The sequence below is a fragment of the Fulmarus glacialis genome, unplaced genomic scaffold, assembly GCF_000690835.1.
Source record: "Fulmarus glacialis isolate BGI_N327 unplaced genomic scaffold, ASM69083v1 scaffold11113, whole genome shotgun sequence".
Lineage (NCBI taxonomy): Eukaryota > Metazoa > Chordata > Aves > Procellariiformes > Procellariidae > Fulmarus > Fulmarus glacialis.
The window spans coordinates 38,868-56,528 of record NW_009204908.1 but is presented as its reverse complement, the minus strand read 5'-3'; the positions used below and the strand labels follow the sequence as shown (position 1 = coordinate 56,528).

Below are 17,661 nucleotides of genomic sequence, written 5' to 3'. Positions count from 1 at the left end.
CCTGCTGATGATGTTTGATTTTACCATGAATGCAGAAATACTTAGAGTTGCAATGATACTGGAGGCAGCAATTAGGATGGTCTGTTGTGAAGCAGAAAAATGTGTTAAAATCCCTCCTCTGAGAGAGAGAATAATTTTGTATTTGCACCTTTGGCTATCCAGGATATCCTGAACACCAGGCTATCATATGTTCAGATGTGGGGGGCACACTCAGTTTGTCCTGATGGCGTTATTATACATTGTATAAAACACTTTCACCTTTATTGAGAGAGAGACTGCTGCTCTAGCCCGTTGCTTAGGACACTCACCCCTCTGGGGTGGGATATCTGCTCAGCGAATATTGCTTTTATATGCAAATCGAAACAGCTAAAGCAGAAAAGACTAAATATCCTGAAAGGAGGAACTGAAGGACTCCAGTCAGAGGTATGAAATCCTTCTCCAGCAACAAGCACTGACCGAGTGGCCTCAGTTAAGTTCTTCAGCTTTTAGGCTGATGAATAAAAGGGAGAATAGCTTTCAGTTTCTTAAAACTACTTCATATTTTCCTCTAACCCAAGTTTTTTGGCTACAACTGTATTTTTTGATGAATGGATTAATGACAGAAAAAATCCACCTAGCTATGGACTTCAGCACAATGGGGGTTGGTCACGGTACATAAAGGCATCCTGGATTTCTGTCCTATGTTTAGTGTCAGTCCAAGATCACTTCTTCTGCTTCAGGGATTTCCAGCCGATCTTGAGAGAAACTTAGCATGAAGCACTGCTGATTTCAGGGGATATAGTTACTAGCCTTAAGTAGCCAGTACACTTCATTACAATGACTTCATTTTTCTAGAAAATGTAGCATAAAACAAACCTGTGAAATCAGTTGTATATGCACCTCCTTTTATCTACTTCATAGTAGGTGGCTCTACTAAACTCGTGCTTACTAAAGAGTCCACTGAAAAAGATGAGAAGTAGGGAACTGTCTTTTGTCCATTTTACTTCCCCCAGCCAGTAGGACTCTGGCAAAGTGTAAACTTCAGAGAATTCCACATTTACTGAACTATTGAGCACTAATTCCAAAACCAATTAATTCAAACAAGGTCACATTGCATGAGGGAGCTTTCAATTACAGCTCGTACGATTAGTCAGAATGCCTGAGGAATTGCAGGTTTCCTTTCTCCTGACTTAAAGCTATTTCAGGCTTTCCATTTTTGAAATAAGGGGCTTCATAGGGTGAATTTTTAGAGCACGTGTTTGATATTTAGCCACAAAAATCTCATTGCCAGTAAACAGATTGCATGGTCATGTACCTACGAACATAAAGGCATGAGAATATGATATTTCATCGAGAAGTTGTACTGTTCCATAGCACAGCTACCCCTGCAGACCCCAAAAGGACTGATTTTCTGGTTGCTATCTGAACACTAATGACAGTAGTTATTCTATTTGGAGTTTTTTTCCAAAGATATGAGGATACCAAGGGCAGGCAAAAGTTTAAGTCATGGTGCTACTACATATGGAGCTAGTGGAGTTCAGGGAAGGGTCACTAAGAAGACAAAGTGTCTTGAGCATCTCTCCCATGAGGAAAGGGTACGAGAGCTGGGACTGTTCAGCCTGGAGAAGAGAAGGCTCAGAGAGGATTTTATAAATGTATATAAATATAAAAATTGGAAAAACATACTCCTCGTTCCTAAAAAAAAAAAGGTTTATAATTAATGTGTGATTTTCTTTTCTTTTCTCAAGAATGAGATACTTCATCCAGGTGGCTGCTTGGATCTTCTTAATCCAATGCACTATGGCTAGGAAAACCCAGACAAATGGGGAAAAACATATGCATGAAGTAACGTCTCCACAATTTCTGTTCTCTCTATAGTGAGAACAGAAATAAATGCTGAGTCCTAGAGGTTTTTACCGGTATCCATTGCTACGTAATAGCTAGTAGTGATATCCACACCAGGTATGTTTAAAACCATAAAACCTTAACTCCAAATAAGATACACAAGGCTTTTTTCTCAATTATAATTTGGCTATTGACTTTGCTTAACTACTGTTGGGGCCCCATGGAATTAGCTGGCACTCTAATTCTCTGCAGGAAGCATACCGTATATCTGTGGGAGCACTTGGGGATCCTGAGTTAATACTTTGATGCTGTGCCAACTTGTGTGCCTATACTGTGAGAATAAATTTTATACTAACAAACGATGAGCCCAGTTCTACACTTGAATACACACACATCATTTTCATTGTGTATCTGGGGGGAACAATTAGTCTTTAATTCTTTTAAATATATTGAAGTTCTGCTGCTATGCTGACACTGCTGTTTAATAGCAGTTCTATGTGGTGGAAGTGGCCCAGGGAGTCACTGGGATGAAGGTGACACAAGCCCTTTGGTTTGAGGAGTTCAGCAGAAGATGGCCAAGGGGCCATCGCAACTGTTCATAACTCTTGGATTCCCTGAGATGGAGGAAGGCTGTGCTAATCGGGGCTACCGGGCTGCCTGGCCTCTTCAGGCTGATGAGGCATGAAAACATTTGGAGCAGTAGTCAGGAGATTTTCATAATTTTCATTCTCCTTGGTACAGATGAGCTGCAGAGGCAAAGATAAAAAATGAAGTGGCTGCCTTCCATCTATGGTTAGTTTAAAAAATGTGTAATGAGTGTTTCTGCCTTGCTCTTGCTGTTCTGTGCTTGACATAATTCCTCTGTAACCTATTAGATTTGCCAGACAGCTGGTTCTTTTTTTATTAAAAAGGACACTCGTGATCCCTCCCCTGACAGAATTTGGCTTCAAAGCTGTTCTGTGGGATCAGTTTTCACTGAGTTTTCTCAGCTTCATTTTCTGTATGGTGTTATATGGGGGGAAAAAAAAAAAAAAAGAATGTATAAGAAAGAAAAAAAAAAAATCATGCAAGGAAGGTCATTCACTGATCAGGTGTTTGAAGTCTTCCTGACATAGTAGAAGCTAACAGTGGCAGAGGTAAATCTCAGCCCAGCTATTTAGCTTGAGGTTGTGAGAGGGTTTTACCCTCAGGTGGGTCTGTGCAGCGGGGGGAAGCTCGCAGGTGAGTGAGCCTGGAAGCACTGGTTCATCGTGTTTCCTGGTACTTGTAGTAAAAAAGAAGGCAGGACCCCTCTCCTGGTAGTGCTTCTCTTTCTGTGTTCCTCTGTGAATGGAAAAAAACCTCTAAGGAGTTTTCTCAGAAGCTCTGCATGTATTCAGTCCTGGGTTTTTGTTGAAGGCATATATGTCAGGAGCCATAATGATGACATGTGCACTGGAACTACAACGCTTGCTGTGCTGGGTATACAGACATCGTTTTGATTGCATTCTGACACTAATTTTTGCTAGCTCGCATGTAATATTTCATCCATCAGGGCTTCAGTCCCTCAGTTAATGCAACTAAACATAACTCTCTTGAAGTTGACCCAATTTTGCTTGCTGACAAACTGTCCCTTAGCTCTGTTATGCTTTCAGTACAAGAGGGGTGTGAGCTGTGTTCTGCTCTAGCTTCTTTACAATAAAAAAATTCTTCAAAAAAACTGTGTGTGCAGCCACAGGGGAATTTCTCTCTTGTGGGTCCTAGCAAAGGCACTGGGGCCGATAGACGGTATGTGTGAAGAAAGAGAGCTGCACTTCAAAATAACAGTAAACTCCTTTATGACAGGTCAGGTCTCGCTTCCATAGGGACCCTTCCACTTTTAGAATGTACACTGGATAGTAAAGATATTTCCAAAACTGTATTATCAGGCATTTAGGGAGGCAAATTCAGGCGCTTTTGCTATTGTTCTGCCTCAGGGCAAGGACGTTTTGATTAATGTTCACCACTTACAAATGTACTTCTCTGAAGGGACATTATTTTTAACTTGCAAAATTGCCTTTTCCAGGAGAACAGAATGCTAGTAGGCAGCTGCCACCCAAATCCTTCCCAATAACAGAGGCATCTGAAGGTAGAGGCAAAGCAAGTTCTTCATTATTCAAATAAAGTTGTTTCTATGTTTAAGTGGAGAGGCACAAAAGTAAGAGAAAAACTTTTATAGTTACCTTTAGTTTTACTTCCAGCAAGTTCTCTGTTTTGTTAATATAAAAAACCTCTTGGATGCTTGCACATCTCTGTCAGACTCTCAGCAACTCCCATCCTGTATTTTCACTTCCCTGAAATGGAGTTTCATCAAGATAATCTTGTTCTTAAGTCTCCATTTCTGTGTCAGGAATTTTATTCAGACTCAGATCTACCCTAGAAGGACAATTGGTAAACTTGATACTTAAAATGTTACTTCAAAGACTTTTTACAGAGGATCAGAGAAAATAAAGATACTAAAATTGGTGACATTCCTAGGGCATAACCGGACAGAATTAGCGTTTAGCCAGACAGGTGAGTTGAATGGTGTGGGATTTGCCTCCAGATCAAATCATCTAAACATAGATGCTTTCGTGCAAACTAGTTGTCTAAGTTCCCATGAGAGTAAGTTCAAATTCAGTTCAAAGATAATTGGCTGGTACCATTTGAGACATTTGAGACATCCACATGGGACCTACAAAAGGATTGCATCCTCCTGGACAAGCACCTGTAGACTAGGCAGAAGGGCCTAGGACCTCTAAAAAGGTATTAGTTACCTATGCTTAGGTGAGTTTGACTCAGACTGAATACAGTATATGGATTCTATTGTGCACCAACAGAGTGTCAACAAACCGCTACCTACACTGAGGTGGCTTACGCTCACCTAACAGCACCCCAATATTTACCAACAAACTCTGTACTCGCTGTAAAGCCAAGATTTAGACTCAGTCCATTAAAATATACACACTGGAAACCACTAATATCAGAGCAATCCAAACAGCTCATTACTACTCCTCAAGGGCAACTAGAGGACATCCAAACAGGTTTAGGGGAGATACTGAGTTTGACATGAGTAACCTATCACTTGGCTTTCTGAGACTGAGAACAGAATATCAAGGACATATCAATGAGTCATGATATTTATATGCATTTCTTTTTTGTTGTATTAAATACAAATGAACCTTTTGGGATAGTTCTGTGTCCAGAAAAGTACATATATTTCCACTCTTTGTCTCCTTCCCCCGATCGAAAAAACCATAAAATTTCAGTCATAAAAATTCATCTCACCTAATAAGTATATCTAAAATGTAGCTGTCAAAGAGAGTCACATTAATGTCCCATTATAGTCAATGAAATGTGATTTATCTCCTTTAGGATTGGTATCTGTTATGAAAGAAGTTGTCTTCTGGACGTCTCTATTTCTCTCTGTTGCTTATAAAAATAGTCTACAATGATGGCATAGTATAGCTAGCTAACTTTTATAAATCTGAGCTAAGAGTCAGGCCTATTCAACTTTCATTATAGGATGAAACTAAAGATTAAATTCTGGTCCCACTGAAAACAAGGATAACTGAGAGTGCCATGCTCTGACTTACAGGGTTGAGAGCTCAAACCCAGCAGCATAATTTGCTGCACCAAAATACAGGGCTGGCAGCCTGCAAGTAGCTTTCTGGGCACTGTTTTTGACACTGATACTGACTCCATCTGCAACTTGGGTAAAATGATTTCTTGATTTGACTATTGCCTCTATTGTTGCCAATCTCAAGAGTGCACTCTGAAATTGTGTCCAGACTTGTAGCTCCCTGTGGATTAAAAGAATGATTTAAAAGTATTAAATTATCTTTAATGTAAATATTTTGCAATCATTTAAATTCTTTAATGTAGGACCATTATCATAATGCACTGTTAAAATTATTCTGTTGTGCAACACTTCCTTAAGATTAACTGAGCAAACTGTTTTTCCTGTCCGATTCAGTCTGGAATTCCTTACTGTAAATTAAAGAAAATCACAAGCTGCACATAGTTACTGTAAGAATGAGAATAGAAAATATACAAACAAAACCAATGATAAACCTACACAATATGTCTGTGAGTGGGTTTAGGAGGCTGATGGAAATTATTTGACTTGAGTGATAAGGGTATGTGGGAGGTCAAAAAGAGATATTTAAGTACAGAATTACAGCAATATCAGTTTGATTCTACTGGAAAATATTTTAAAATTTTCTGGTTTATTTCAATGTGAAAAGAGTAGCCCAATAAGAGTGACTCTTAGCTTTTGGAGCTCTTTTTTCTTTTTGTCTCTTACTGTTGTTGATGATGTGACAAATGCAATCTCTATTCCTGAAGAGCTGCACTTCCATTCTCTAAATGAAATAGAGTATAGTTAAAGGTACATCCTTCCTTCCTGCAACCAAAAAACTTTGACGGTGTTTTTAAATGCAACTTCAGTATTTTAGAGGCACATAAGAACTGTTTAGAAGAGCAAAACAGCTGTCAGCACTTTGCCTCGCCATCTACAGGATGCTGGTTAGGCTATAATTTCTCGCTAATTAACTGATCTAAAATAGAACTCTTTGTAACTAGTCCATCAGCAATCCATGAGGTTTGTGTTGCCCACATCTCTTTTAACTTTGGCAAAGGCTTACAGTTTCTGATCTTGATGTCTTGTTTGATTTGCATTTCTGTTTTGAGACTAACATTAATTACACTGTCAAAACAGATTTTATCGTTTATGTAACATGGGCTGTCTACAGACCTAAGTTTCCTCAATGTGGAGGTAACAACTTATGCACTGAATGACTTGATTACAGTAATTCCTTTTATACTCTTCTCCTCCTGGGCGATTGTCGTGTGTACTTAGACCCCAGCTTTTTCCAAATTTAGTGGTCATGTTTCCACTTAACTGTTAGTTAACAACTTCAGTGGGATTAACAGTGTGGTCTAGTCCAGTGCCTAAAACCGTGCAATCAATTTAAAAGCTACAGAAATACAGAGCGTTTGCTTTTAATACCTCTGTGGAGCTACAAAGGGACCTTGGGCCAAGCTATTACTAGCTGCTATGTTGTAGCGCCAGCAGAAGGGATCAAGGAGCAGGAAATTAGGATTCAGTCATTAATGCAGGCAAATTCCACGCAGGCTTGCTTTTACAGCCAGCTCACAGGGGATGTGGAGCAGAGGAGATGAAGCTCCCACCTTTCCAATGAACACAGGTAACGGAGGAGAGGAGAGGTTATGTCCCAATGCATACCAGAGTCCTACCAGTGCTGTCACAGGGACAGAGCTTTTGGCTGAAGTTTATGTCACCCCTTTAGGCTTTTCAAAACTAGATGTCCTGATCTGAGCCGGTTGTCCTTTATTCTCTGTATGGTTGATGGAGAAAAGTAGGCACCTGCGTAGGATGATTCATTTCCTGGTTAAATAAGCATCTAAGATGGGTGAGAATTGCCCCCAGAATTGCTTATTTTTCTCCCAGTAATTCTGAAAGAGATCAGAAAGCTAACTTGGATGACTTGGATGACTGTTTTTTAAGTGACTAATGTGAGGTGAGATAGATTCCCATGTATAGTTCTCAAATACTGTCTTGAAGGTATGATATAATTAATTGTTACTAAAAGAGCCTACTTAAAAAACTGGCACAGGATAAATGCAGCATTTTGCACCCATGGACTATGGCAACATGAGACCATCAATTAACATCTGACTCTAGGGTGTAAGAAATATCCAGGTTTACTTAAACATAATACATGTAAAATGATGCATCAAGAAAAAAGGTTAGGAAGTTATAGATACCTATCATCCAGACAATGCTTTGGGTTATATAGTTTAAATAAAATGCAGCCCATCATATAAACTGTGCTGATAAGACTCATCTGGGTGTAAGCAGTCTTTCCAAGAAAATATCTCACAAAAATATCACTGTGAATATATCACTGTTTCTTACTGCTTAATTTGGAAAGCAAGAAATGGGGTTCTTTTCATGGATATCCAAGCTCAAAAAGATTTCTCTCTTTACTGAGAAACTGCCTGGTCCCTTTACTGGCTAGGATTCATTGTGCAGGGCTGAATGAGAAAAGAGAAGAAGCAGGAGGATAAGTTAATAACTAAAGTATCTCTTTGATTATGTTTGAGGGAAATCTATCCAAGATTCGACTAAAAGAATTAATTTAAAACAAAATTGTCTCTTGAATTTCAAGCACAATATGATATTAGTAAGTTTTAATGACTATTTTTGCAAGGTTCAAATATCCTTACAGTTCAAAAAAATGCTCTCATTACCTTACAAATGGAGAAACTCTTGAACATGAAAGCCCTCAGAAATGACAGGATCTTTCACTAGCAGAGCAGCAAGCAAAGGTGTGGACCTATCCGCGGAGTAGCAAAGAAAAGGGCTGGAGGAGCCCGGACTGTATGAGAATGTGGCGTGTCTTCCTCACCTGCCCTATACTCACATATAGCCGGTATTTCAATTTAAGTGCAAAGTGGGTGTGTTTGAGAAGTGCTTTGAAGGACTTGCATTGACATTCACTTAGCACTGCCTAGGGTCAGGTAATGGAGCAAAACTTTTATTTCTGTGCAGAGCCTGATCATGTACTGTTCCAGCACTGGAAAGAGAAAGTAGACCCCAAATCACCAGCGTAGGCCTTTGAGGTGGCCACTGATGGCACACATTGAAAACGGCAGACTTGGATCCAAACAGACTAATTTACCTTAACCTTTTCCCCTCATTCTAGCTGATCACGTTTTCTTAATTAAGTAGCCAGAGGCTACACATGTCAAAACTAAGCGTTTCTAAATCATCTTGTTATGACTGAACTTTAAAGGTATTACTGATCCAAGAAGGAAACCACTTTCAAACATTTCAGAATTTGACTTTAGGAAAAGCCAGATTTGCTTTGTAAAAATCAAACTGGCCTGTTTGACACCACAGTCTCCTTTTAATTATGTTTGGCATTGGAGACCAGTGTGTAATGGAAGTTGACAAGAGACATATATAAAAAGATGTGTCCCAACATCCTCTCTCTTAAATAGGGACTTGTAGTCTTATTTTTGACATCCATGACTTGGTAGAAAAATCATCAAAGAGTTCATTCTTTTTGTGGAAATAAAGTCTTTTAGTGGCTGAGGTTTTTTTCTCGAAAGTCCCCTTTGATTTCTTAATGGTCTTTTAACATTCATCATTCTTTGTTTTGAGAAGTAACTGTTATGCATCAATACGTACATTCTTATTTTAGGAGTAGCTCAGAGGTCCTGATGACCATGATGGAGCATAGTGAAGAGATTTCAGGGCATTTCAAGGACAGCCATGTTAGCTGGGACTGTAAAAACCTCTAGCTAGAACAGTATTCATGATGGTCAAAAGACTATACCAATAACTGAGTACTCTTTTCATACAGGATTAGATTTAATTGTGGCCTTTCATTATGAGGAGGTCTCTTTTTCCTCTTCTGAAGTTAGCAATTCAGGGTTAGCATTCACCTTCCCTGTGCAAAGAAGAAGATCTAGCGTCAGCCTGGGAGTCTGCACCGTGTTTCTCTCGGTGCTGTGGTTCCTCAGAGAAGCCCTGTCTGCCTGCAGCAACATGCCCCTGGGAGCTCTGCCTCCAGGGCAGCTCCATGCTCTCTGCAGAGTAATTATCCTCCTTCTGAATAAACCTCCTTACAAAACAGAAAATCCAGTTTACTTCTGCCGTGGGTAATAAGGGACAACCGTTTCCTTTAATTGATGGTGCTTTCATGTAAATTCATCATCCAGTTAACTTTGTGATCTCAGCCTAAATCATGTTATTTTGACTAAGTGCTTAGTGGTTATATTGATTTGTAAAAACCCCTCAGGTGACTCTATCTTGCAAATGGACCAACAGCAGTGATTTATTAAAAGGCTGCCTTTTGAAAGGTGTTCTGAATGTCACCTACGGCCACTGATATTTCATCAAATATGTCACGTCTCTCCTTCTGCCTTTTGCCTGTGAATCTCTATGGATGACCTGAAGTTATATCTAAATTGAATTATTTTGGTCATTTTATTTCTAGTGCGAACTGTGTTGGCACTGAAATATGGGCAGAGTAACTGACTTATTTCTATAGCTATAGCAAGAGTAACCTTAAGCAAGTTTAGTCAAGTGCAGTGTAGATTAAGAGGGATATTCTGCTTCCAGATATATCAATTAAATAAAAAAAACCCCTGTTACTTATGAATTATCAGAAAACTTTCCTTGGATTTCTATTGTATGTGTCCAAACCATCAAATTGCCAGTTCTCCAGTGCTGGGATTGTCTTCTTGGTTACTCTGCAGTATTGTCATAATGCCTGATGTTCTGGTTCTGACCAGTGCTTCCCCGCTGGGATCACAAAGCACGTAAGGGAAATTCTGTTCTGGTTTACAGAACAGGCCACTTGTAGCCATCTTTGTGCCAAATTCAGCACTAATAGGCAATCTTGTATATTTGAGGGTCATCTGGCAGTTAAGGTATCAAACGTAAGTCATGTGCTAGGAGAAGATAACTGGAACTGGCATAAATGGGCACCGCAGTCTTTACATAAAGGCAATGATCCTTACAAAACCAAATTGATGTGTGTTACACTTTTTCCTGCCTGAGTGACAAATTAATGCATGTTACGCTGCATTGCTACTTGCTCCTTTCTCCTAAACAATTTATACCTGGTTTTCATCATCGTTTAGTGTAGCCCACTATGAAGCAGCACAGAACCATTTTGGAGCTGATTGCACACGTTTTTGTTGAAGTGGGGCAAGTACCTGAACAATTAATACCTTGATTCAAATGGAAGTCTATATCCATATAGTTTAGAATTAGAACAGGTTTTTACCATTTTTATCATTTTTGGTTGATGATCATAAATTAGCAGATGGAGATAGACTGTATCTTATGAGCTCCAAAAAAATATTTTCCCCACTTTATTAAAAAAGGCAAAAAATAAATTCAGCTTTCTATATTAAGATAGCCTTTGAATACAACCAGAGGGAAAATTTTAGTTTCTTTTTCATAATTCCTTCTGTGTTTAGTTTAAACATTAAAAAGATATATTTACCTCTTGTGCCATCTACTTTCTTTTTTTTTTTTTGCATTTCAGAGCAGCTATAGATTTTACAAATTGATTAACAGCATGGCAGAAGGTTGTTGCTTTTACTTTGCTTAAGCCTCATTGCTCAACAGCAGGATTGGTGAGAGAAATATCAGGAGTGCCCAGCATATGCACACTAAAACTACTCAGAAAACTAAAGAAAACAGAAATCTTTGGTTATCTTTTGTGAGCCACAGAAGCAACAGAAGATTATCCAGGATTGATGTTTTATATGTCAAAACATTAATGTTGTGGTTTAACCCCAGCCAGCAAATAAACCCCACGCAGCCACTCGCTCACCCCGCCCCCACTGCCGGTGGGATGGCAGAGAGAATCGGGAGGGCAAAAGTGAGAAAAATCATGGGTTGAGATACAAACAGTTTAATAATTGAAGTAAAAAACAAAGTAAAAAGAAGTAGTAATAATAATAACAACAACAATAATAGAACATACAAAGCAAGCGATGTACGATGCAACTGCTCACCACCCGCCGACCGATGCCCAGCCAGTCCCTGAGCCGTGCGCGCCCCTTTCCAGAGCATGCCTCCTGGTTTATATACTGAGCATGATGTTACATGGTATGGAATACCCCATTGGCCAGCTGGGTCAGCTGTCCTGGCTATGCTCCCCCCCAGTCCCTTGTGCACCCAGCAGAGCATGGGAAGCTAAAAAGTCCTTGACTATGCAAGCACTACTTAGCAACAACTAAAACATCAGTGCGCCATCAACATTCTTCCCATACCAAATCCAAAACAGAGCACCGCACCAGCTACCAGAAAGAAAGTTAACTTTATGCCAGCCAAAACCAGGACAAGGAAGTATTCTCTGTTTCTGCTGAAGTCCACAATTTAAATCAGTCTAAAGTCGTACTGTGACAGCTCTGCCCTCCTGCTTTTGCACACCCCTGTCCTCACGGTGTGTTTCATTCCCGGCCGTTGTGCTGGCTCTGACACCCAGCTTGTCCTGCTGTGACTGAAGACAAGGATCCTCCATCCCAGTCTTCTTTTTCCCAGTTCAGCTTTCAGCACCAGTGCCCTGGACAGAGTTACTCGCGCACTGTCCTTGGCCAGTGCTTGGTACCCCGGGGCTGCATTGCCCAGCACCAGCCCTCCCTGTGGGGATGGCAAAACCCACCACAGCTCTGGAGTTTGTAGAATGATGGACCAAAAAATGGGGAAGACATGACACAGTGCTGAGGAGGTTTTATGTGCTTATTTTGAACTAATAACCACTAAGGCCAATAAAATTTGCAAAGTAGCGAACGATGCAAAGCTGACAGGAGCTCCTGTCCATGAGCATAAGAAGGGGATGATAAATGAAAAGGAAGTTCATTTTCTGTTAGGAAAAGGAAATGTTTCTTCCCATATGTAATATGTGGTATGTACGACTGCTAGGGCCAAGAATTCAACATGGTAGAAAAAGACATTACTGATAACAAGATAACAAGGACATTTACAGACGTAATAATTAATGGAAAAAAATTTTGAAAGTGACATAAAATTTCATGCTTCAGATCTTAAGCCAATACTTTTTTATTAGAGACCTAAGACCAAGCATGAACAGTAAGCTATGGATTACAGGGTTACTTTTCTCCTTTAACAAGCCCCTAATCTACTATGTAGTCGTCTCTTAAGTCAGCAGCACATACCAAGTTTATCTAAGACAAGTCTTGGTCACATTATTCATCTAAGTTATCCCATTTACTTCACTAGAACCACTTGAGTGATTAAAGCAAATAGAATTCGGTGGCAAGATTTGCCTCGCAAATTCATGCCTCCGTCCTCTTACCTGATTTTGTTACAGTCTCCAATTAGTCCCGGATTTCTGTGGCTCTGAAACTGTTGTGCCAGATATAAACTCATTAACTGTGTAGAGATGGATTTTTATATTCCCTGCTCAATATTTGCTCCCTGTGACTGTAGCTTAGAAATTAATCGGATTTCTTCCTGCCATATTTCACTGTAAATATGTAGCCAGTTTCTCACAAACTTTCAGTCTTTCTCCTAGTTTCTTCTCCTTGTTGAACATCTGTGAGGTTTTTTAATTGCTATTTAGTGCTCATGATCCAATGCTTGCCAGAATACTGCAGTAACTGTAATACTTGGTGGCTTTAAGCCATGTCACTTCACCGAAACAATCAGAAATTTCCAGAATAAAATATTCAATCCTAGGGGAAAAAAAAAAAAAAAAAAAAGCAAGTGACTGTTTTGGTTTTGCCACAAGGAGAATTTTTCTTTTTTAGAAATGTAAATGAAGATTAAGTTAGCTATGAAGGGTTGCAACAGAAGTTTAACATTTATATTCATTAGACAGAAAAGTGATCTGCTGCCCGAGTAGTAGGGATATACTTGCTTGTGATGTTTCATTATCACATTTACCATATGTTTCATTATTCACTGCTATTCTTTTGCATGAAGACAGACGGTAAAAAACAGTAAATTAGTTATAACAGTGATAACCTGTCTTATGTTACAGGTAAAAATAGCTTCCTGTTCTGGATTTTACTCACCCTATTTCACCCCATTGTCTCTATTTCTAATGTTTCCCAGCACTTTGAACACTTGCATCTACGTTTGCAGGGGGAAGGCAGGGGAGCAGTATTACGGCAACTCTCTTAGTGGAACCATTCCTTAGAGCCACTGCTTGAGCTCATAAGACTCTGTCGTAATTTCCAAGCTTTACAGCCTCTCCCTTCTTTTGTGAAATTTCTGTATTCCCTAAAGCGTCTGAAAAATACTGGGTTTTTCTTTCTTCTTAACTTCTGGTTACAAAACTGACAGGAGATAAGATATTGGTGATAGGACAACAAAATGGCACTTCAAAAAAAGCATACAGTCTCAGAATCTGAAGAGCATGTTTTCACGTGTTTTACCCTGTTAGAGCAATTTAGCTCAGAGCAAGACTCACTTTAAACCTCTACCAGAATTGAGCGGCGTCAGTAGTAATTCAAAATGTGCTTCAAATGAAGGTTTTCACTTCCTAGCTCTGCCTCACTCTCTTTTATTTATGACCACCCTTTTATTTATGATTATCAAGAATCAAAATTTAAGAGTAGTCTTCTCGAGGGTCACTTTTCCTGTAGGCTAGCCTGGCAATGCAGCTCAGCAGTCCCAGGTATTAGCAAATTCCTAAACTGGTCTCTTCTCTCCAGAGAGCTGCAACATAGCCTCGTATCAAAAAGCACGTCAGGAGAGGCGCTCCTTCTGACTTCATTGCTCACCAGCCCATATTTGTGTAATGGAAGAGGAACTCTTGTAGAATCCTTTTTGGACTCAAGTAACCCCAATTCCAAGGTTTCCTGAGTCACTGTTGCAACGTCCAATGCATTTAACAACACCAGAAAAAGGCAAACCTTTTCCTTAAGTCATACATTATTCTGGTCTCTGCATGTATACATTATGCTATTTCAGCATTATTGATACAGGGAAACATAGTAATTTTCTTTATCTTCCTGCAATTCTACAAGCAATGAATTGGACTTGATTGTCCTGTACAGGAATATGGAAAGCTATATCATGATGCATTTTTGTATCAGTTGCTAATTTTATGAATTATGATTATATGTGCTTTGGGGAAAAAACACTTCCATAACAGAAACACTCTTATTAGTACCAAAAAAGTATAACGGGCTTAGACAATTAGAAAATTCAGCTGTGTGATATTAATGACTAAATATCTATGTCTATGAAATTTCTAAAATTTTGTAAGGAAGCAGTATTGGCACAATTCTGCATCCGTAGAGCTTTCTTGGATGTTTTATTGAGCCTTTTGCTGCAAGACAGAATCTATGTTGCACCAGCCTCAGACCTGCCCTGCTCATCAGACTAAAAGTCTTAGTTCTGCTTATGTATATCCAGTTCTCTCAGTGTTTCAGACCCATTTTTATATCTATATTTCCATATTCTCTGCATTTAAGTATATCCCCCTTCAATGTATGTTCTAAGAATTTAGGGCTTACTGCAGGATAACAGATAAAAAGTCGCTGCTTTTGGTATTGTAGTTTTTGCTTGTTGTCCAAGTATCTAGTAGCTTTGCATATATTGCAACATTTTTTGCATGTCTGGAATTTCCTTTTATTAACCGTATTGTGGATATTTTTAAAACATATGCTTCTTGTGCAAGTAGCCAATGTTGCCTAATTCCAGCCAGTACACCTGGATGTATTTTTAAAGGCTAAAGTGTGGCATACCATAAAGTAGAAATTTCTGAATAATATTTTGTTCCAGTATATTGATGCTACTTTCTTAATACACTGTATCAATACAGAGCCCACAGTTCAGATGATAACAAGAGGGGAAAAAAAATCTTTCTTTATTTCTCTTATCAGCTTTACCCCATGTAGAAACAACCTCAGAAGCCCCAGTGTGTACCTACCCCGGACAAGTCTTAACACACACAAATCCTCACTAACTCTCTTTCATCTCCACCATAATCTGGGACTCCAATTTCCACCCTTGCTTCCTGGTTGAAATAAAACGTTGCTGTGGACAACAGCAACAGAACAATCTGACTAATAGTGAGGTTCACAAAGAGCGCTAGGTTGCACCGTCTTCATTTTTAAGTTGCATAATCTTAAGGTGATTTCTGTTGTGAAGTTTCCATCAGATTAATCTTGATTTCTTTTTTTTTTTCTTCTTTTTTTTTTTAAATTCTTTCCATAGCTGTAACTTACACAAGTTACAAAAAAACACCGCCACCGGTACCCCCTCGTACCACTTCCAAGCCACTGATCTCAGTCACGGCACAGAGCAGCACAGAATCCACCCAGGACGCATATCACGACAGCCGGACTCAGAGGATTTCCCCGTGGCCGCAGGACGGGCGAGGGATGTACAACTCCACCGACAGTTTGGACAGTAACAAGGCCATGAATCTCGCCTTGGAAACTGCGGCTGCACAGCGCCACGCGTCCGAGAGCCAGAGCACCTCGATACGAACCAGTGACAAGGCCATTTTAGTGACAAAAGCAGAGGAGTTTCTTAAGAGTCGACGTTCCTCTATAGGGATCCAGGTAGCCTATCATTAACATCTGTTTTGTGATGAATTGCTTGCCTTCTTTCTGTAAATAGCATAGAATGAGTCATTCAGCTTCACTGGTTCTAATAATCTAACAAACAACCCCTGGCTGCTTAGCCTTAATTGTAATTCACATCATGGCAACGTGGCTGTGCAGAAAAGTCTTCGGCTAATATGCTGTACCTGGAAGAAAATGAATGAATAAATCTCTAGGGAGGTTACCTGTCATTAACACTTGATACGAAAATTATACTGCAGAGCTACAGGTGAACAGCATGTTCATCTCCTTCCCTCCATGAATTCACAGTCCTTTTTATAGAATTACACCAGCTTTAAAATGCTTGACTGTATTTTTTCCATTATCTTTCTCTTTTGACCTTGGAAAATGTGTAATGCTGCTGGATCTTCAAGTTATTCTACCTAAAAAGAGCTCCCTCCCCCCGCCCGTTACTTTTAGTTGTGCTGGGGAGAAGGTACTAAGGAAGAGAAAGAAATGTGCTGGTGTAGATACAGCATAATTATAGATAGCGAGTAATGAAATAACGTTAATAAGCACAATCTTTGAGCATTCCTCCATTTGTCCACCAAAAAATGGCATATTTATTTCACCTGACAAAATGTCTGTCGGGCTGTGGAAACCTCAGTTACATTGTGTTGTTTCAGGTGAATGAAATAAGACGATTCCAAATGCAAATTCTGAATGCTATTCCTTCTACTAAATGGAAAGCACTATAGATAGCAATGGTCATTTGTTTAAATCTCTAGGAACTACCAAGTAGTAATAAAAATCAGAAAGCTGAACTTGCAAAGAATGCAAAGTCCTTTGAGACACAGGAGTAGAGGAAAATTTAGGCTTCTGTTCTGCTGTTACTTAGACACATATATAATTTTAAGTATGTGAATATTCCCATTTACATCACTAGGTTCACTTCTGTACTTAAAAACCTCTACTTTTGCCAGACCAACTCTAGAGGAAATGCCATGCATTTTGGCATAGTTACAGGTGTTGTGGAGACAGCAACATAGATCTTGAGAAGGTAATAGTCCGTGTAGCAAAGCCCAGTGAGTGACTGTTTATCTCCTAGGAAGTATATTATTTTCTTTAAACAGTAGTAATTCCATTTCCATTAATTTCAAAATACAATCAGAGAAAAGTATTTGGGTTAAGCATGTCACAGCTACTGATTGAACTTGACTGTTTAACATCTTAGTGTGGTATAATTTTGCAGTTCCACAACGAATTAGACTAATGGGAAGGCATAGGCTTTGCCAGCAAGCTGCTTGTCCATTTCTCAACATAAAAGTGTTTGCTTCAGCTTCTTTAGATGCAGAAGAGTAGAATGCAATTTAACAGCAATGGTAAAATATTCAGATGGCTACTTTTCAAATGTTTTACAAAGTAATTAGTATATCTTAAATGGTTCAGAGAAGAGGCTTAGCAGATAACAGTGAAAAGCTCAAAGGAGCAACAAGTAATTTTTGGCACCTTTTAGCCCCTAACCTGAAACTTCCTCTTCGTAAAGGAATAGTATCTAGTGTTGTTCTTATCTTTTCTTCACAGAAGCTGTGCATAGTGGTATTTAACAATGTTGGTGTCTTGCTTCAGTCAGTCCTGGTACTTCAGCAATTAATTCTGAAATTTTACATCACTTGATCCTGTTTTTTACTGCAGGTGATGACCAGTACTTTTCACTGGCTCTGACCCTTCTTGGTGTGTGGTGCGTTTAATAATATGTGCTTATAA

General features: G+C 39.3%; 1 protein-coding gene across 1 annotated transcript in view; it reads left to right on the top strand.

The window, feature by feature from the left end:
- DLGAP2 (discs, large (Drosophila) homolog-associated protein 2) overlaps positions 1-17,661 on the top strand; it is an 83,915-nt gene that overhangs the window by 39,315 nt on the left and 26,939 nt on the right. The window contains exon 5 of the mRNA XM_009575175.1: positions 15,563-15,912. Within this exon, the coding sequence (XP_009573470.1) occupies positions 15,563-15,912 (350 nt within the window). The remainder of the gene's footprint in view (positions 1-15,562; positions 15,913-17,661) is intronic.